General features: G+C 46.6%; 1 protein-coding gene across 1 annotated transcript; it reads right to left on the bottom strand.

Moving 5' to 3' along the window:
- Positions 1-63: 63 nt before the first annotated feature.
- mmp23b (matrix metallopeptidase 23B) lies at positions 64-21,234 on the bottom strand. The gene is made up of 8 exons (XM_033047918.1): positions 20,681-21,234; positions 18,890-19,023; positions 17,266-17,402; positions 15,021-15,188; positions 12,465-12,629; positions 8,634-8,744; positions 7,117-7,243; positions 64-1,046 (listed from the first exon to the last, which is right to left on the bottom strand). Exons 1-8 carry the CDS (start codon positions 20,807-20,809, stop codon positions 872-874), a joined length of 1,146 nt encoding a protein of 381 aa, XP_032903809.1. The 5' UTR covers positions 20,810-21,234; the 3' UTR covers positions 64-871.
- Between the last annotated feature and the right edge of the window lie 230 nt (positions 21,235-21,464).

Raw genomic sequence — 21,464 nt, forward strand, 5'->3', positions numbered from 1 at the left:
TCTGGCGAGAAGGAATGGGTGACGTTTCGGGTCGAGATCCTTCTTCAGACCTAAAACATCACCCATTCCTCTCCAGAGATACTGCCCGTCTCGCTGAGTTACTCCAGCATTTTGTGTCTATCTTTGGTGTAAACCAGCATCTGCAGTTTCTTCCTACACATTTCAATCTCGTGGGTTTTATGTAAAGGCGCCAACTTGCACGATGCAGCAATTCCTTCTCTGCGGGCTCTGAAACTTGCCCATGGTGCGAACTGGAGTGAAAGTTGCACTCTGTACATCAGCAACTTGGTGTCTGGTTCAGCTACCTGGAGCTGGCTCAGGAACATACTGCCTATGCAGGTGACTGCGTGTCAGCCACAGGCAGTTTAACTATTGATCACACAATAAAAGGTGGCACAAGTTGAAGTTGATTTCTATCTGCAAACCTAAACATGAGATCAAGTTCTATTTATTTCAAGGACTCTGCGCAACCAGTGATTTGGACCATTCCAAGCTTCTTCCAGCACTCACTCAGTCAACTCCAGAGATCTGTTACACATTTTGGCCAACAATGCAGTCTCTGCTCCACTCGCCTTTGTCAACCCCACAGCAACACAGGCTGTCAATGCGTAACAGTACATTTAGAGACAAAAATAGACCAGCTGAACATTTTGGTCATCTGCAGTTTAAAGCACCTTTAACAATGACTGCATTATATACAAAGTGATTTGTAGCCGAAGCAGAGATGTCCACAGTGCAGGCACACAGGTCTTGATTATTTATGGGAACAATGCTTGTTCGGTAATATTGTAAAAATACAGTCAAACATTTGACTCTGTCGCAAAGTCTCCTCGGTTTAAGAGGGTTGTCCCAAACCTGCATGAAATGGTTCTTATCTTTTAACCTTCAGCCGCCAGGAATATTTAGTGAGGATTTTGCTGCCTTTCTTCACCACACATGTGTAGACTCCTTCATTAATCGCATTGGCGATGATGCTGAGCTTATTGCCCTTCATGTACAGGTATCCAGGGTATGAATACTCCAAGAGTTCGCCGTCTTTGTACCACCTGTAGAGAGAAAAGCATTCAGTCTATAGAATTGGCTGTGTCCCTTTCAGGACTTCTACTTCTTCACACCCACAGAAATTGTTTTGTGAAAATGAATAGTACAGCAACACACAGGAACAGGCCCAGTGGCCAACGAGGTTTGTGCGGATCATGATGCCAAGTTTAGAGATACAGCACTGAAACGCTGTATGGCAAAAACTCAACTACCATCTTTTGTGAGGTAGAATAGTATAGCAGCAGCAACACACAGAAACAGGTCCTGCAGCCAACGGTGTCTGTGCTGAGCATGATGTCAACTTAAACTGATCCTTTCTGCCTGCATGTAATCCATATCCATGTGCCTACCTAAAAGTCTCTTAAACACCAGTGTTATATATGCTTCCAACACCACCCCTGGCAACGCGTTCCAGGCACCCACCACTCTTAAAAACATGCCCCGCATATATACTGTATTCTTTAATTTTTTCCCTTCTGACCTTGTAACTGTGTCCTTCCATATTTAACATTTTCACCCTGGGGAAATAAGGTCCGGATGGTCTAGCCAGAAATTTGCCTTTTATAATTTTATAAACTTCTGTTAGGTCTTCCCTCAGTTACTAATGCTCCAGAGAAAACAATCCAAGTTTGTCCAACCTACCCTTATAGATCAAACCCTCTAATCCTTTCTGGTAAACCTCTTCTGCACCCTCTCAAGCCTTCACATCCTCCTTGTAAAGGGGTGACCATAACTGCACATAATACTCCAAATGTAGCCTAACCAACTTTCTGGCCAGCGATTCCCGCACACTAACACTATCTTACATGTGCCAGGGACAATTTTACATTTACACCACCCCAATTAACCTACAAACCTGTACATCTTTGGAGTGTGGGAGTGTAGATTAGTAATAAAATCTTTATAATGGTGTAAAGCTTCCGTTATTTGTATGGTCATCACTCTACAGGGAGGAAACGTGAGATCTCGGCGAAAACCCACGCAGGTCACGGGGAGAACATACAAACTGTACAGACAGCACCCATAGTCAGGATCGAACCCGGATCTCTGGCGCTGTAAGGCAGCAACTCTACCGCTGCGCCACCATACCGCCCTTATATTCTCAACTATATGTCCCAATCGATCAAGGCAATCAGACCATACACCTTATTTACCTGTGTTGCTAATGGCGGGGAGATGTAGGCTTGGATCCTAAGATCCTCCTGTATATCAATGTGGTTATGTGTCCTCCATATAACCGTATACTTTCCCCTTACATTCAACCATCTAAACTGCAACTTGCCCAAATTAAATTCCACCTGCAACATTGTTAACTGATCTATATTCTTTGAAGCTTTCTTCACTGTCTGCAATTCCACCAATTATCATGTCATCTGTAAACTTCCATGTGCCTATACAAATGTAATTTAAATGTTATTATTGTACCTGACTCAACCACTTCCTCTGGCAGCTCATTCCATATATGTGAAAAAGTTGCCCCTCAGGTTGCTTTTAAATCTTTCCCCTTTCATCTTAAACCTATACCCTCTAGTGTAGGAAGAAACCGCAGATGCTGGTCTAAAACCAGGCCTGACTTTGGATGGGCATGTCCTGCGCACTCTGTACGGAGTCTCTGATGTAGGACAAAACCGCAGATGCATTTTTGTCTACCTTCGATTTTCCAGCATCTGCAGTTCCTTCTTAAACGTAATCAAATTGCAGGTCGGTTGGGGACAACGTGGAATTCTACAGTGTGTTCTGGGTTGGCTCAGCAGGTGGCGCTAATGGACAACATCCAGTTAACATTGCCAGTGGTAATGGGATGAATGAATGTGGTTTCATTTACTGTATTTAAAATGCTGGCAACACTCAGCCAGTAGAGGGGAGGTGGGATGAGTGCCGATGGGCCAATCAGTCCGAAGACGAATCCTGACCCGAAACATCATCTATCCACGTTCTCCAGCTGAGCTACTCCAGCATTTTGTGTCTTTACTTGGTAAACCAAGGAATCCGCCGTTCCTTGCCACTATTTTGTAGATGGGGCATCTTGTTCGGTCTAGGCAAGTTGGGCTGAAGGGCCTGTATCCATGCTGTATGACTCTATGAAGGTCGACCATTCAGAGATGTTTAAAGACTTGTTAGAGTTATTACAGCAAGGAAAAAGAGTTTCCAGCTCAACTCCTCCATGCCATTTAAGATGGACAATGAATCTGGCCCATACATCCCTCTAAATCTCTCCTTTCCATGTGCCTGCACAAATATCTTTTCATTGTTGTTATTGCACCCGCCTCAACTACTTCCTCTAGCTCGTTCCTAAGTACGGCAGGAACTGCAAGGAGAGAGAGACAGCATTTCACATTTCAGGCTGCCTGACCTGATGAAGACTTACAGCAAACTTTGCTTTAAGTTAGATTTGCAGTCCACCAACACAAGACCAGACTAACGTCGACCATCCTCAGCAGATCCTCGTGTGTCGACAGCTCCCCTGATCTCAGCTGGCACAATCATCTCGAAACAATGTTGATGATTCCACTGTCCGATTTGTCTAGAACCTGGGGTTCAAGATCCCAAAACAATGAGCTATCAGCTAGCGCGGGGTCAAAAAGCTCTCCTGGACACCCCATAAAACCTCCACATCCTCTGAGCCTTGTACAGAATCGTTTCCTAGGTAACATTAGGGAAATTGATATCCCCCTGTACTATATCCTCATATATATCACATCTCCCTGCTGCTGCCTACATACCTGTTCCTCTTACTGTCGGGAGGTCTGTAATACTTTCTCAGCAAAATGATGCAGAGTCTCTTGCCCAGAGTAGGTGAATCGAAGACCAGAGGACATAAGTTCAAGGTGAAGGGGAAAAAATGTAATAGGAATCCGAGGGGTAACCTTTTCACACAAAGGGTAGTGGGTGTATGGAACAAGCTGCCAGAGGTCGTAGTGGAGGATGGGACTATCCCATTGTTTAAGAAACAGACAGGTACATGGATAGGACAGGTTTGGAAGGATACAGACCAAGTGCACGCAGGTGGGACTAGAGTAGCTGGGACATGTTGGGCTGGGACATGTCAGGCAAGTTGGGCCAAGGGGCCTGTTTCCACACTATCACGATGCCTCCATGATTCCTAATCTCTATCTGTGTTGGCCTCATTTGAGGAGCCTGGAATATCCTCCCTCAATACTGAAATAAAGAGTGTTGTTTGGTGACAGTACACTCCTGTATAACCTAACGGCATCTCACACAAGTTAGAAACTAGATTTTTACATTTCAGAAATTTTAATTTTACAAAAAGACTACTAAAGTTAAAAAAATAAATAGTATTGATTGAAGAATGAGGCAGTCAGGCCCATAATCAACTTAAACTGTGTACAGGACAGTGCTCCCCCAACAGCAAGGAGCTTTATATGTACCAGACACAAAATGCTGGAGTAACTCAGCAGGACAGGCAGCTTCTCTGGATAGGAGGAATGAACCTGTGGGCCATACTCTATCAATCTGAAGAAGGGTCTCGACCAAAAACGTCAACCATTCCTGTTATCCATAGATGCCGCCTGTCCTACTGAGATACTCCAGTATTTTGTGTTTATCTTCGTTCCTTCCTACAACTTATAGGTACCAGCATCTCTTTGTCTGCAAAAACAGCACTGACTGATGAGAGCAATTAATGTGCCTGCTCCCTTTTCGCTTCTCCCACCCCGTCGCGCATAACAGTTCTGTAGTCGGGGCACTGAGTTTCCCATCCCTCCTGTCTCCACTACATCTCAGTCCCTCCACTGCTGTGTTACATTCTTTAGGTCATTCTGTCCCCGTCCGTCCCCCCCCCCCCCCCACTCTACCCCTCTCTGTCCCAGGCCATCCCCCACCAGCCTCTGCCTCTGCCTCACCCCCACTCTGCCCCTGCCCCTTCCCCGCCCCCACCTCTAGCCCACAGAGAGACACAAAATACTGGAGTAACTCAGCGGATCCGGCAGTATCTTTGGAGAAAAGGAATAGGTGACATTTCAGGTCGGAACCCATCTTCAGACTGCAAGATGGAGCCCGATCCACAGTCTCTCTCTACTTCCATTTGAGGTGTCACTGGGCAACTGGGAGGAGGAGCATGCCAACAATCTTTGCTCTCCCCAAGGCTATACCTAGCCAACATGTGCACAGCCACAGGGAATTTACTGCAGACAAAGAACTGTCCACATGGTTTTTTTTTAAATCCCGTTTCAACTTGCAAGCTGCAGGACTGGTTCAGTGAAGCCTCTGCTCACCGTTTAATCCACTCACAGCTCCTGGCCACAAGTATGGCGCTGGAGAAACCACAGACCTTGTTTATTCTGGCATAGGTCTGAGAACCTGACACGAGGCTGGCAGTGCTGGAGAGACAGAGTCTTCTTCAGGAACACTTCGTGAAAAGTAAAATAACTTTCAGGGAAAAAAAGTACACTCTAATTTCAGTCAAACCTTTCACTACATCAGGACGCCCCAGAGGGAACGTGGATAAAGGTCTGTCATGGACTGAGGAAGCACGGCAGCCATTTCCTGAATACCAAGCTCCCACAAGCTGACAATCAGATCATTCATTTAGCGACAGGTAGACACAAGGAACTGCAGATACTGGTTTACAAATAAAGACAAAAAGTGCTGGAGTAATTCAGGGGTTCAGGCAGCATCCTTAGAGGACAGGGGTAGGCGACGTTTCGGGTCCAGATTCTTCTTCAGACTTCCCCAGACATGTGTAGGAAGGGACTGCAGACACTGGTTTAAACCGAAGATCGACACAAAAAAGCTGGAGTAACTCAGCGGGTCAGACAACATCTCTGGAGAGAAGGAATAGGTGATGTTTCGGGTCGAGACCCTTCATTGGACTAAGAGTTACTCCAGATTTTTGCATCTGTCCCCCAGACGTATTCCAGAGAAGAGTTTATCTCAAACTAATGCTGTCTGATCTCATTCACCCTCAATTACAAGTAGTTTCTGCAAATCCCCTGGATACAGGGAGTGCCTGTACAATGAAGGCATCAGGAGATCGTCAAAAAGAAATTTGAGGCTGGCGGACTGGAACATCCAAGAGTTTCCACCTGAAAGCCCAACTCACCAAGCCCCTGTGGTTGGTTGAGGCCATTGAGCCAACACCTAGCACCTCCCATGGGCTCGCTGTCTCTGGACAGAGGCTAAGAGGCCCGAGGGTGACTTTCCTGCACAAACAAGCAAACTCTGTAATTCATCCACGAATGTTGATACAAACTAGAGCAAAGCATTTTGGTGAGCAAGGCATCTGGTTCCCGAGGACATATGATACCATGGCCATGAGCAATTCAATCAAAGCTCGGATAAAGGGATTAATTCCATAACAGTGAGGTTGACCTGGATCCTTGCCAGTTCATTTTCAGCTCCTTAAGCTGCAGAAATAAGTTGGATAATAAGCATCTATTTAAATTAGACTGAGATGTAAACACAAGATCAAAGCACAAGGACTGAGATTTAATTCCTTGGCCTCAGAATGGAGATCAATATTATTTTCCAAAGAGAAGTGGGAATGTGTACACGTGACATTGAAGAGCAGTGGATTGGGTGCACTGGGTTCAAACTGCTGAGATTAAAAGTTTCTGACTTCTGGCTACAACCCCTCTACAGAAGCTAGGATGCATTGAACTGACACACACAGGAACAAACGTCTTCCAATGTTTCCCGATGATAGACACTGGTGAAAAAGGGGTGTAACTCAGCGGGGCAGGCAGCATCTCTGGAGAAAAGGAATGGGTGACATTTCGGGTCGAGACCCTTCTGGAAGAAGAACCCAATCAAAAGAGATGGGTGACTTTTAGGGTCTCGACACGAAACGTCACCCATTCCTTCTCTCCAGAGGTGCTGCCTGTCTCCATCTTGGGTTTAAACCAGCATCTGCAGTTCTTTCCTCGACCCAGTGTTTCCCACTTACGTTCTGCCCCCACGAAAAACCGCGCGATGGTCTGGTGGTGCCATCGCGCTATGTGACAGATTGTGCTGGAAACACATTGCTGGCACTGAGAAATCCACTCAGCTCTGATCAATAACACTGTTAGTGTTAACACAACACGAAACTACAAGCTCGGAATGCACCGCACTTACTGCAAGGTTCCTTTCTTATGGGCTATCTTCTGTCCACAACGAATTGTAACTTTTCTTCCCTTGGGAACTCGTTTAACCTTAGTCCTGGGAGGGATGTTTGTCGGAGCGATGGTCGGAAATGGAGGGTCTGCAGAACAAAGGTTTTCACACTTATGTTTGTTTATCTTTCAAACTTCACAACCAAATCAATGTTCAAGTCACAAAGTAAAGTCTTAGACAAGGGATAGATGGGACGGACGGGGTAGCTGGATAGAAAAATTGAGACGCGGAGAGAGATGTGAAAAGTGTGATAAAGACAGATAGAGAGGAGAGACACAAAATGCTGGAGTAACTCGAGAGCCTTATTCAGACTCGGGGAGAGAGAAAGATGTGCAATCTGTCTCTCTCCAAGTATGAATAAAGGGGCTGACCCACTGCGGCGACCTAATCTGTGAGTTTAGAAGAGTTTGCGCTCGACTCAAACTCGCAGCATGGTCGACACATGGTCCTAGGAGGTCACTGGAACTCTCCTCCATGTTCAAGGGAAGTTCCCGCCTACTCGTGGCCTCAGATAGGTCGCGGAAAACCTTTCAGCATGTTGAAAAATTTCCGCAAGTATAAATTGGTAGGCATGGTTCTTTTTAAGTCGTAGAGCAATGGAGCGGGGTCGTTATTTAGTTACAGGCAGTTGAGGGCAGCCCTAGACAATCTCCTTCGCTGACCGGGCATTTTAATTGGCTTATTGGAGTTTTCAGGACCAAGGAAAACCGACCGGTAGGTAAAATGCCCGCTAAACTTTATTAAACGTTGTGTGACTTCTTAAATGTGTGTCTCCACCCCTTCTCTCCCCCTTCTCTCTCTCCCCCCCCCCCCCCCCCCCCCCCCATTGAGCTCTCTAAAGGACTTACCCTACACCGTGCAGCCGTCTTTTACCTTCCTCTTCATCGCGAGTGTGAATTTCAGACAGCGCTCCCCCGCTTTCCCTGGCCCCCGCCTTTGTGATGTGTGTGTGTGTGTGTGTGTGTGTGTGTGTGTGTGTGTGTGTGTGTGTGCGCACACAATCGGTCGATCCAGCTCAAGGTTTACTAGGCCAGAGCTTGAAGGTGGAAGAGACTCATCTTAACTCGCGGATTAGGTCGCCGCAGTGGGACTTATGGTCATTAGTGTGCTCCATAATAAGTGAACATTCAATGAAATGTTCTGGGATCTGGCTCCAGTTACAAAATGTAGGAAGTCAGACCGAGTCTGCTTTGTGGGAACACGATGGGAATTGTTGAAACCGTTGTGCGTGAACACCCGAGACAAGAAGAACATACTGATCTGAGTGAGAAACTGCTGCTTGCCGGGCTGCTGTGCCAGCAGTTGTGAGTGTGGGGAGCACGACCCCCCCCCCCCAGTGCAACATGGCCGTGGTAGCGGGCACAAGTATCTCAGTCTCTGCCCACCGCCAGGGTGAAATCCAGAGCAGGAGGCGAGGCAGCTGAGAGTAACGACAGCGGGAAGTGTTGGTGAGGGAATGCCGGCCAACAGTACTGTACCTCTGCAGAAGTTACAGAAGTAGGGGCAATACTTCTTCATAAAGGTTTGTCGAGTCATACAGAAGCCCTTCTGTGCCCAGGAGGGACATTCCTCGTGTCTGTCCAGGCAACCTCAAATTAAAGAAACAAGATGAATCATTAGCTGAGCAATCCTTCAGTATCATGTCCCTCATTCTTACCTGTGGCACAGCCTTGGCCCATTCCCCATGGGTTGTGACAGCCACACAACTCATTTACCCTCTCCTCCTGTGTGTCTGGGTCTTTCTCCTCTCCCCACAATAACCAACGGTTGTTTCCAGTGGTGTTTTACTAATGCCTTGCCTCTTGCACATGCTTTCTTTTAGAAATGTTTGTGTGTGATTTACGTATAATTTGTTCTTGCGAGTTACCTGAGTCCATGTGCCTGTGATGCTGCTGCAAGCAAGGTGTTTATTGTACCTGTACCTCAGCGTACATGTTCACGTGACAATAAACGCCACCTGACCTAACTTGCAGTGGGAGGCTGTTCAGAGGCATCATCGCACCAGAGATAGCGATAGATGGCCAGCGTTTAAATCTATGAATATCACGACTGCTCATTGACCATTGAACAACACGGCGTCTTGTCCAGTCGCCCCACAGAACCTTTAGATACCAGATGTTAAAAAAAATGTTCCTTCAGGTAGAAAACGATGTAATCATTCAGATGGAATCCCATATTATCAGATCCCATCTGTGAATTATGTGTGTGAGATTCACAACACAGGAGAAGCCCATTCATGAGTGGGTCTGGTGATGGTGGAGGCAGATTTGATAGTTGCATTTTAGTAGCTTTAGGATAGGCATACAGGGAATGACGGGATAGGGATTATGTAGATAAGAGTTGGTCGGCATCAGGTCCAGCAGAGACATTGTGGGCCAAAGGGCCTGTTCCTGTGTTGTACTCTTCAATGTTCTATGTTATTCAGCCCATCTTGTCCATGCTGCAGTTCATGCAAAGAGGTCCAGAATTAGCTTGGTGACAGGTGGCAGGGGGTGGTGGTGGATGGATACTGTCCTGGTTGGAGGTCTGTGACCAGCAGTGGAATGCAGGGATCAGTGCTGGGACCTGTATCGTTTGTGATATCGATTAATGACTCAAATGTGTACGTAGGAGGCATGATTAGTAAATTTGCAGATGACACAAAAGTTGGTGGTGTTGTAGGAAGTGGGAAGGTTTCTAAGGCTACAACTGGATTTAGATCGGATGGAAAATTTGGTGAAGCATCGCAAGGTGGAATTTAATCCTGACAATGCAAGGTGATGTATTTTGGGCAATCAGATTAATAATCCTAACCCTTCACTTTTTTCTGGCATTATGGGTTTTACAGATCACTATCTTAGTCCCCCTAGTCCTTACCTTTCCCCCATCAGCCGTCGCATACAACCCATAATCCTCCGACATTTTCGCCACCTCCAATGGGATCCCACCACTAGCCACATCTTCCCATCTCCATCCCTTTCTGCCTTCTGCAGAGACTGTTCCCGCTGCAACTCGTCCCTTCCCATCTAAACCATCCCCTCCCCAGGTACCTTCCCCTGCAACCACAGGAGAAGCAACACCTGTCCCTATACCTCCCTCGGTTCTGTCCAGGGACCCTGACTGTCCTTTCAGGTTAGGCAGAGGTTCACTTGCACCTCCTCCAACCTCATCTACTGTATCTGTTGTTCAAGATGTGGACTCGTACATCAGCGAGACCAAAAGTAGACTGGGTGATCGTTTCGCCGAACGCCCTCGCTCAGTCCGCCTGGACCTACCTGATCTCCCGGTTGCTAAACACTTTAATTCTCCTTCCCATTCCCACACAGACCTTTCTGTCCTAGGCCTCCTCCATTGTCAGAGTGAGGCTAATCGCTAATTGGAGGAACGGCATCTCATATTACGCTTGGGCAGTTTACAACCCAGTGATGTGAATGTTGATTTCTCTAACGTCAAGTAACCCCTGAACTCCCTCTCTCTCCATCCCTCCCACACCCAGGTCGCACCAGGTTCCTGGTCTCACCCAACAAACAGCTAACAATGGCCTATTTCCTTTATCATCGTAACTTTTTTGCATATCTTTCATTAATTTGTTCTATATCTCTCTAGATCACCATCTATGTCTCTTGTTTCCCTTTCCCCTGACTAGTGTAAAGAAGGGTCTCGACCCAAAAGGTCACCCGTTCCTTTTCTCCATAGATGCTGCCTGTCCCGCTGAGTTACTCCAGCATTTTGTGTCTACTATGTTTGCATATCTATTGTGCTGCTGCACGTAAGAATTTCAGTGCATTGTTTTGGGACATGCGACAATAAAACTCTCTCTCAACTCTCCAGCAGAGATGGTCAATGTTTGTCTTTGAGATGAGAGATGTATTGGTATTAATTTTGATTTATTATTGTCATGTGTGTGGAGACAGAGTGAAAAGCTTTTTGTTTGTGTGCTATTGTACACGAGTATGACAGATGGTGCAATGAGAAAACTAGCAGAGTGCAGAATGTAGTGTTACTGTTGTGTAGCATTACTGTCTCTGAGGCGGCAACAGAAGGACTTCACAACCCCCTCCCCTCTGCAGTGAGGTCACATGGTCCCAGCAGGGGGGAGGGTTGACAAGTTGGGTGGGTTCATTTCTGTTGCGTGAACTGCAGCTTGAAAATCACAATTCCAAACCACAACCCAGATTTTATCTCCCAAGAATAATCGTGGCTGGTTTATCGAGGGAAAGCACCGGCTGATTTAAGATTCCTTGGCCGAGGTTCTCCCTGAACTTTGGGAACACAATGACATTGGCCTAAGTCCCAGCCCGGGGAACAGCAGGAAATCAGAAGCTGTGTCTGTTGCCAATGGGGAGGAGGCACCTGCAATGGCAGTGATGGGTCGGGGGGGGGGGGTCAGTGCAACCTGTGTATCTGGCGAAAGGAACCATGACTCACAAACCTCAGCCACCTCAGACTCCAAACTGCGCAGTGCAAGCTGCTCACCCTCACTCCCTCACTGGTCTCCTGCGTACAGAGAACAGTACAGCACAGGAACAGGCCCTTCGGACCACAACGTCCGTGCAAAACAGTGTGCCGAGTTAAACTAATCACATCTCCCTGCTCCACATCACTCCATTCCCAGCATATCCATGTATCCTTCTAAATGACCCTTAGATGGCACTATGGTATCTGCCTCCACCACCTCCCCTCACAGTGCGTTCAAGGTTTCCATGACTCCCTGCATAATAAACTTTCCCCGCACATCTCCTTTAAACTTTACCCCTCTTACCTTAAAGCTACGCCATCTATTCTTCTCCACCCCTTTAATTATATATATTTTCACCCTGGAGAAAATGTTTTGACTGTCTACCCTATCTATGTCTCTCCTAATTTTATATACTTCTATCAGTTCTCCCCTCAGCTTCCAACATACTAGAAAAAAAATAGTCTTATGCCCCTGTCCCACTTAGGAAACCTGAACAGAAACCTCTGGAGACCCAAGGTTTCCGTGAGGTTCCCGGAGGTTTTTGTCAGTCTCCCTACCTGCTTCTACTACCTGCAACCTCCGGCAACCACCTGCAACCTCCTGAACTGCACGGAAACCTTGTGTGCGGCGCAAAGTCTCCAGAGGTTTCTGTTCAGGTTTCCTAAGTGGGACAGGGGCATAAATTTGTGCAGCCTCTCCCCACAGCTAATACCTGCTAATCCAGGCAGCATTTTGCGAAACCTCTTCTGCGCTCTCTCCAAAGCTCACACTTTCTTCCTGTATTGGGGCGACCAGAACTGCACACAATCTTCCAAATGCAGCCTAACCAAAGTCCGGAGTGGAAAGGTACCGATGCAGAGCACCTCCTCACCGTAAAGCCTCCAAATGCCCCAGATGTCGTCCGCAGTGATTTTGTCTTTTCCCGTTAGAGTTGCGTTCCTGTTCATAATCGCCTTGGAGTTCCGCGAGTGCATGAGGCCGAGGCTGTGTCCGATCTCGTGGGCAGTCACGTGCACCAGGTCCGTCAGCCACACCACTGCACGACACAATACAGGCACATTGACGGAACAATCAACCTTCGCAGCTGCACCGCGCCACGCCGTGACCACTCTCATTGACCCCGCCACGGTAACTCCAGACCTGTACATGCGCACATGAGCCGTGACTGTACAAGACCCAACAGTCAGATAGAGCTGTGACTAATATTACAGAGGCGAGGGTTCGAATCCCACCACCGCAGCATGGAGAGTTTAAATTAAGTGAATTAAATAATTTGTCATTAAGAGACAAGCGGTAGTAAGGCGACAAAGAGCCTTTTAAGTTGTGATTAACTGCTCCGTCTCACTTTCTCTGAGCCCAGACCCACAGAGTGTGGGTGGCTCTCATGCCTGGGAGCCTTATGGTCGATAACATGGTGATTGAGCATTGGATCTGCCCACCCAGTGACAACACTACCCGTGAATAAAGAGCCCTAATACAAATGTGGAGTGTCATTTGTCACATGGTGTCCTCGGGGGTGAGTCAGTCATGGGTCCGGTCACACTTACAGGTCAGGGACACTGGATTAGGTCAGACCACCACAGGCACTGATTTCCCCACCATTGAAGAGCTTTACAGCAGTCGCTGCCTCTAAAATGCAGCCAACATCAGCAGAGACCCACACCAGCCTGGCCACACACTCGTTTCACTCAAGAGTCAAGAGTGTTTTATTGTCACATGTTCCAGACAGGACAATGAAATTCTTACTTGCTGCAGCACAACAGAACATGTAAACATAGTACACAACGGGAGAAAAAAAAGTTCAGTGTGTGTATACACATTCACACATTCTCCATAAATAAACAAATATAGTGCAGTAATAACAATAGTCTGTTATAGTTCAGAGCTTATTTGTTGTCATGTTTAATAGCTTGATGGCTGTAGGGAAGAAGCTGTCTCTGAACCTGGTCGTTACAGTTTTCAGGCTCCTGTACCTTCTTCCCGATGGCAACGGTGAAATGAGTGTGTGTCCAGGGTCTTTGATGATGTTGGTCACCTTTTTAAGGCAGCGACTTCGATAGATTCCTTCGATGGTGGGGAGGTCAGAGCCAGTGATGGAGTGGGCAGTGGTCACAACTCTCTGTAGTCTTTTCCACTCCTGGACGTTCAAGTTGCCGCACCAAGCCACGATGCAACCAGTCAGCATGCTCTCTACTGTGCACCTGTAGACGTTCAAGAGAATCCTCCTTGACATACAGACTCTCCGTAATCTTCTCAGGAAGTAGAGGCGCTGATGTGCCTTCTTTATGATTGCATCGGTGTGCTGGGTCCCGGAAAGATCTTCGGAAATATGCACGCCCAGGAATTTAAAGTTTTTGACCCTCTCCACCATCGTCCTATTGATATAAACATGGTTATGGGTCCTCATCCTTCCCCTTCCAGAGTCCACAATCAGTTCCTTGGTTTTACTGGTGTTGAGAGCCAGGTTGTTGTGCTGGCACCATTTGGTCAATCGGTCGGTCTCACTTCTATACTCTGATTCATCACCATCTGTAATTCGTCCAACAACAGTGGTGTCGTCGGCAAACTTGATGATGGAGTTTGCACTATGTCCGGCTAAGCAAGAAGATATAGGAGCCTGAAAACCCTATTGTCCAGGTTCAGGAACAGCTTCTTCCCTGCTACCATCAGGCTATTAAACACTACAACCTCCAAATAAGCTCTGAACTACATAGACTTGGGGGGGCACTGGTTTTGTCTTTTTGCACTATTAGTGTTTGTTTTATGTATGTGTGTACGTGCGTGTGTACGTGTCTGTGTGTGTCTGTGGGTGTGTGTGTAGATACATATACAATTTTTTAAAATTTATTATATTGTTTACAGTGTACCATGTTTACATATTCTGTTGTGCTGCAGCAAGTAAGAATTTCATTGTTTTGTTTGGAACATATGACAATAAAACACTCTTGACCAAGTGGTTGTTCTGGTTGTGTGGTGCGTCAATGAAGCAGCCCAGTGTTACATCGGCCTCATCATTAACTATAAGTAAGCAAATAACAATGACTGGCAATTGGTCATCAGTTGAATTAAACATCCATTATCCCACCGAGATCCATGTCTCGTCCCGGGAAAGTCAGCAACATTCCACGCAAGAATGTTTCTATTTACATTGGGAGACCGCAGCAAAGTTACTGAATTGATGCACTTTGGTAAATAAGCTGCCAGTGGTTTTGTCAATGGAATAAATGTGCATTTATCTGCACGTATTTGAGCACCCGGAGAAACCCCAAGCAGTCACAGGGAGAACATACACATTCCATACAGACAGCACCCATAGTCAGGATTGAACCGGGGTCTCTGGCGCTGTAAGGCAGCAACTCTACCGCAGCACCACCCTGCTGCGGTTTTACAGGTACTGTTAAATTGTTCGGTTTTTGCGCAGACTCACCTTTCGCCCAGCTGAACCGCGTTTTACCCACTATCCAGTGCTCATAGTCATCAAAATGGATCTCTCCGTTAGTCGGGAAGAAAGCATGCGCCAATTCTCCCGTTATTCCATCGAAACAGGGATGTGAAGGAGTTTTCAGGCAGTCGGTGTGATTTATGGAATAAAACCCTGGGAAAAGAGGTGAAGAGTCTGATGTTAATGGTTCGACGTTAACAGCCACCACATCAAAGTGGCTTCACAGGGAAGCTATAATCAAATGTGTCATCAACTCCCCTGCCTGCTCTACAGTTTGGGATGAATCACTGCGGATTTGGTTTTGCGTTGAGACTGCTCATTTTTCCCTCTCTTGAATGAACTGAACTGCACCTTATAGTCAAACCAAATTAAATCTCAACGAGGCAGATGGGCACTGAGTGAAGGAGATGATGGGGCCGGGGGCCGGGGGCTTGGTCAGAGAGTGAGAGAAGAGAGCGGGTGAATGAGAGAGAGCATCATACACTGTGGAAACAAACCCTTTTGCCCGACTTGCCAAGCCGACAAAGATGCAATATGTACACTAGTCCCACGCCCGCGTTTAGCCTTACCCTGCTAAATCCCTTTCCTATCCATGTACCTACCTAAATGTCTTTTAAATATTGCTACAGTACCTGCCTCAACTCCTCCTCTGGCAGCTCATTCCATATACCTACCACCCTCGGTGTGAAAATGTTGACCCTCAGGTTCTTATTAAATCTTTCCCCTCTCACGTTAAAGCTGTGTGGCACAGTGGTATAGCGGTAGAGTTGATGCCTTACAGTGCTAGAGTCCTGGGTTCGATCCTGACAACGGGTGCTGTCTGTATGGAATTTGTATGTTCTCCCTGTGACTGCTCGAGTTTTCTCTGGTTTCCTCCCACATTCCAAAGACATGTAGGTTTGAAGGTTAATTGGCTTCTGTAAGTTGGCCCTAATGTGTCGGATAGAACTAGTGTACAGGGTGACTGTTACTTGGTGCGGACTGAAGGGCCTGTTTCCACATCCTGTCTCTAAAGTAAACTAAACTATGTCTTCTGTTTCTTGGTTCCCCTACTCAGTGTAAAAGACTCTGTGGATCCACCATATCTATTCCCCTCATGATTTAACACACCTGTATAAGATCACCCCTCCCCCATCTGTGCTTCAAGGAATAAAGTCCCTATAGTTGAGGCACTCAAGCCCTGGCATCATCTTTGTAAGTTTCCACATTCCTTCCAGCTTAACAACCCCATGAATACCAAACCTGAACACAATCTCCAAATGCTGCTTTATCAAAGTCTTGTACAGTTGTAACATTATACCCCAACTTCTATACTCAATACCCTGAATGATGAAGGCCAATGTACCAAAAGCCTTCTTGACCATTCTATTTACCTGTGACGTTACTTTCAGGGAACCATGTGCCTGCACTCCGAGATCCCTCTGCTCTACAACACTCTCCAGGGCCCTGTCATTCACGGTAAAAGGCCCCAAAATGCAAAACCTCACACCTATCTGCATTAAACCACATTAACCATTCCACAAACTACTTGTCTAACTGATCAAGGTTCTGCTGTAATTTTTGACAACTATCTTCACTATCCACGATACCACCAACTTTAGTGACATCTGCAAATCATGCTTTGAATATTCTCATCCAAATTGCTGGAGTAAACCACAAACAAATGAGCCCTGCACCAAATCCTGAGACACACACTAGTCACCGGCCTCCAGTCTGAATAATAACTGCTCACCATCACCCTCCGCTCTTTACCATGAATCCAATTCGCTTTCTAGTCGGCTGGCTCTCCCTGGATCCCATGTGATCTAGCCTTCCAGAGCAGCCTATCATGCAGAATCTTATCAAACGTCTGGCTGAAGTCTATATAGGCATTTTCTACAGCTCTGCCCTCTCAACCTTTTTGGTTACCTCTTTAAAAAACACGATCTCCCACAAACAAAACCATGCTGACCATCCTTAATCACTCCCTCTCTATCCAAATACATGCATAACTTACTCCTTAGAATTCCCAAACTGTGCCAGAGAGTATCAGAGAGAGAGCGAGAATGAGTGAGAGAGAGGGAGGGGGAGAGAGTGAGGGGGGTAGAGGGACGGGAAAGGCAGAGGAAAAGAGAGGGAGGAGGTGATCAGCGAGTGAGGAGAACTTATTAGGGCTTGTTTGACCTTTATCAAATATCTGTGCACTCCCTTTCACAATCAACCTATGCATAAAACCATTGCAGGAGCTCACCTATCTTAATATTAGCCTCGGCCTCTGGAGGAACCTTAGTAAAATTGAACGGAGTGACTTCACTCCACATTTGGAAAGCCTTCGCGATCCCTCTCGCTGTGTCTTCTTCACTCAGGGTCTTTGGAAAGGACAAGATCCTGTGGAGAGAGGAAATGCACTTTGCTGAAATGATGTACAAGTGACATATACACGAGAGTATGCGCAGATTTAGCAACGTCCTCCTCTGGAATGAATACCTTTCTCAGTGACTTCCAATCTTGCAACTTGACCAGCGACAGGATGAGGCCCCTTTGACCTCTGACCCTGAGCTGCCTTCCCATATAATCCCGACTCTTTCCTCACCTCCCTCTGGTTGTCAAATATCTATCGATCTCAGATCCAGAATGAACAATTGCTGAACAGAGAAATCCAAGCTCCTCAAAGACCCGGTGGGTTATGTTCCAATTTCCAGACTCAAGTGCAGAATTGTCCTCAGTATTGCAGTGCATCAGTTCCACGGACAAAATCCAATGTCCGCAGTGGGGTTGTCGTGAATGGAACAGTACCCTAGTTTACAGAATGTCAATTGGCTTTGAATCTTGTGCTGAAACATCAATTATTCAATGCTGAACTGGCTGATATTTTGTACTTTCCTTCCTTGTTAAACAATGATATCTCCACCATGATTATAAATCAGTTCAGGGTTGTGTTCGGACTGCTAAGACTTTTGATTTGTAAGTTCAGTTAACGAGAGTGTGGTGGTGGTGGTGGGATAGCAGCTGGAATCTCAGATGAGCTCCTGGCCCAGAGTGGGCGGGGGTAAAGAAAATGGGGCATTTGGGGTAGGGAAGGGTGGGAGATGAGCAGATCGGGGAAGGAAAAGGAACTAAGTGGGAGGGGTAATGGGAGAAAGGTGTCCGTCGGGGAGGGGTTAGGTGAGAGTGAGGTGGACAGTTTACCTGACATTGGACGATTCATTGCTCTTACCACTGGGTTGTAAGATGCCCAAGCGGAATGTGAGGTGCTGTTCTTCCAGTTTGCATGTGGCTTCACTCTGCCTGCCAACGGAGTGGCCCAGGACAAAAAGGTTAGTATGGGGATGGGAGGGCGAGTTAAAATGAATGATCCAGCCGGCCTTGGTGGACCAAGCATGTGTTGGGTGAAACAGTCGCTTAGTCTCTGTTTGGTCTCACTCATGTGAGGATGCAAAGAAATTCGTTCACCAGCGATTGGGTGAAATGGAGTCGGGGCGGGGACGGGTAAATCTGATTGTACAACAAGGCAGTGTATTTAAACAACAGGGGAAGCAGAACCGGTGGCTAAGGAGCAGACATAATGTGCAGGGAGGAACTGCAGATGCTGGTTCACACGGCAGATGGATACAACATGCTGGAGTAACTCAGCGGGTTAGGCAGCGTCCCTGGAGCACAAGATGCTGTCTGACCCACTGAGTCACCCCAGCATTTTGTGTCTATCTCAGAATCAGAATCAGAATGCTTTATTGTCATTGCATGTGTCACATACAACGAGATTACTGTGTCTCTCCATTTAATGTGTATCTCCGGTGGCTAAGGATTCTGTTTCGCTTCTGGTCTCTCTGGATTCAGAACCTCAACAGTACAAACTCGCCCGACCCTGTCCTTACTTGTAGGTTAAGTTAAAGTGATGCCACTTGAGCATCTGCGTGGTTAACGTGTATCTCTTGCTCCGTGCCCGGTGTGGGTGCGAGTCCAGCCGCTCCACGTCCAGCTGCAGGTAACTGGGGAAGGCGTCTTGATGCTGAGGGGAGTAAAGCCACAGGTCCCTTGATCAGCGGGCTTCACAAAACTGCTGCTCCACAGATAGATACATGTACAGAAAATGCACACGAAGAAACCACCACCACGACCCCCGGTGTAGAAATGCTCAACATTCAAAATGTAGAAAGCATTTTATTGGGATGCATCACAGCATAGTTTGGGAACAGCTCCATCCAAGACCAGTAAGAAATTGTGGACGCAGCCCAGACCCTCACACAAACCAACCTCCCTTCCATTGACTCCATTTAAACTTCTCGCTGACTCAGCAAGGCCACCAGCATAATCAAGTAGGAGTCTCACCCCAGTCACTCCCTCTTCTCCCCTCTCCCAGGTACAGAAGTGTGAAAACGCACACCTCTAGATTCAGGGACAGTTTTTTCCCAGCTGTTATGCGGTGACTGAACCATCCTATCAACAACTAGAGAGCAGTCTTGAGCTATTCTCTACTTCAATGAAGACCCTTGGACTATCTTTAATCAGACTTTACTGGACTGTATCTTGCACTAAATGTTACTCCCTTTATTCTGTATCTGTACATTGTGGATGGCTCGATTATCATCATGTATAATCTATCTGCTGATTAGTTAGCACACAACAAAAGCTAAATGAGTCTGAAGTAGGGTCTCGACCAGAAACGTCACCTATTCCTTTTCTCCAGAGATGCTGCCTGACCCGCTGAATTACTCCAGTTTTTTGTAACTATCTTCGGTTTTGACAATAAACTAAACTATATATTTTTTTAAAACAGGCTCATCAGCTGATGTTACCAATCGGCAGGAGTCAACATGCTGGTTGTGGTTTGGGCTGTAGGTTTGGGGAAAGGGCTGTGACTGCATCTGACATTGAGGCATCTTGTGTCCATTCTTTGACCAGGCCAGGAGAGGAGGGGAAACACACCCCAACAACAGAGGATGGGTTCTCAGCCCATCCACCCGACGCGGGAGCAGTGGAGGAGAGAGATCTCGGTCTCACAGCACTGAGAGAGGTTAGATTATTCAACTCACACAAATGGCCAGATCATCTCTCCCACTTTGCACGGTCAAACGCTGCCCAGGCAGGTGGGGAGATCTGGGGACCATTCCAGGGACAGGGTGCAAACTGGAATGGACAGACAGAAGGTGGTAGCAAACAGCCATCAGCCTGAAACATTTGTAGAAACAAGGAACTGTGGATGCTGGTTTAACAAGGAAAGACACAAAAAGCCTGATGCAGAGGAGTCCTGACCCAAAATGTCACCTGTTCATGTTCTCAGTCTGAAGAAGGGTCTCGACCTGAAATGTCATCTATTCCTTTTCCCCCGGAGATGCTGACTGATCCACTGAGTTAATCTAGCATTTTGTGTCTTTCTCCAGAGATGCTGCCTGATCTGCTCATTTATTCCAGCATTTTGTGTCTATATCCGGGGATGCTGCCTGGCCCGCTCAGTTACTTTAACATTTTGTGTCTAACCTGCAACATTAACTGTTTTTCTCTCTCCAGAAATCCTTTCTGACCACTGAATAAATCCAGCAGTTTCCGATTGTACAAGAATTACGCCCTTGTTCATTCAAATGCACTTTTAGACAAAAAAACTTCACTGAAGGTATTAGAGGATTTTAATGAATTTCAGCAATTAAAGGGTTAAGGTTTATACTCACTAACTGATGTCGCCAGGCAGGGAATGCATCTGCATCTTGCTGTCCAGGTACAAACACCAACGTTACAGCTATGCACATAAATACTTTAGTCAGATAATCTTCATCCCTGGAGCGAGGAACAAACTTCATCTTTACTAAAGCTCAAATTGTCAGGTTTCCCTCACTTTGAAATCCACTTTCACGCAGGAGCCTGTGGAGGGCTCACTGTTCCTGTGGCTTTGAGAGCAACGCCGCTGAGAAAGTGGGTTTCAATGGCACTGTTTAGTTTAGTAGCACCAGCATGAGCTGTGTTTCCGAGAGGCTGCCGGAGCCAAGCTCTGTCAAGTTACTTGATCAGATGAGGATACCGAGGACCCATCCATCTGCAAAGGAGGCGAGTGCGAAACAGCTGGACATTCTGCAACTTTGGTGGGTTGGACCCACTTCAGCTCCGTAATCAATGTCAGATGTAGAGTCGGTTGGCAACAGCAGGGGACACTGTCAGAAGAGCACAGGCTGCAGCTAACTCAACAACCCACAAGTTAGATCACATTCGTTACATATATAAATGTGAAAGATTCTTGCCTTAGAGCTACATTTCTGTGAACAGATTTCTGTTTTGATAGAGAAAACTAAATCAGCATTACTTCCAGGAACTACTTGTGTTTCCAAGTAGACAATTGTTTTGACAATGCACCAGGGCTGCCCATGGCCAAACATTCCAATAATGATCAACCTGATAAAAGAGTTCGAGATCAACATTGTGCAGAAAGGAACTGCAGACGCTCAAGTTCAAGTTCAAGTG

The sequence above is a fragment of the Amblyraja radiata genome, chromosome 31 (genome assembly GCF_010909765.2).
Source record: "Amblyraja radiata isolate CabotCenter1 chromosome 31, sAmbRad1.1.pri, whole genome shotgun sequence".
NCBI classification, from domain to species: Eukaryota; Metazoa; Chordata; class Chondrichthyes; order Rajiformes; family Rajidae; genus Amblyraja; species Amblyraja radiata.

Coding starts and splice junctions, on each gene's coding strand:
- mmp23b (XM_033047918.1), bottom strand. CDS start 20,809: ATGAAGTTTGTTCCTCGCTCCAGGGATGAAGATTATCTGACTAAAGTA. Junction 12,630..15,020: donor GCGGTTCAGCTGGGCGAAAG/GTGAGTCTGCGC, acceptor TGTGTCGTGCAG/TGGTGTGGCTGACGGACCTG. Junction 7,244..8,633: donor CTTCTGTAACTTCTGCAGAG/GTACAGTACTGT, acceptor TTTGTTCTGCAG/ACCCTCCATTTCCGACCATC.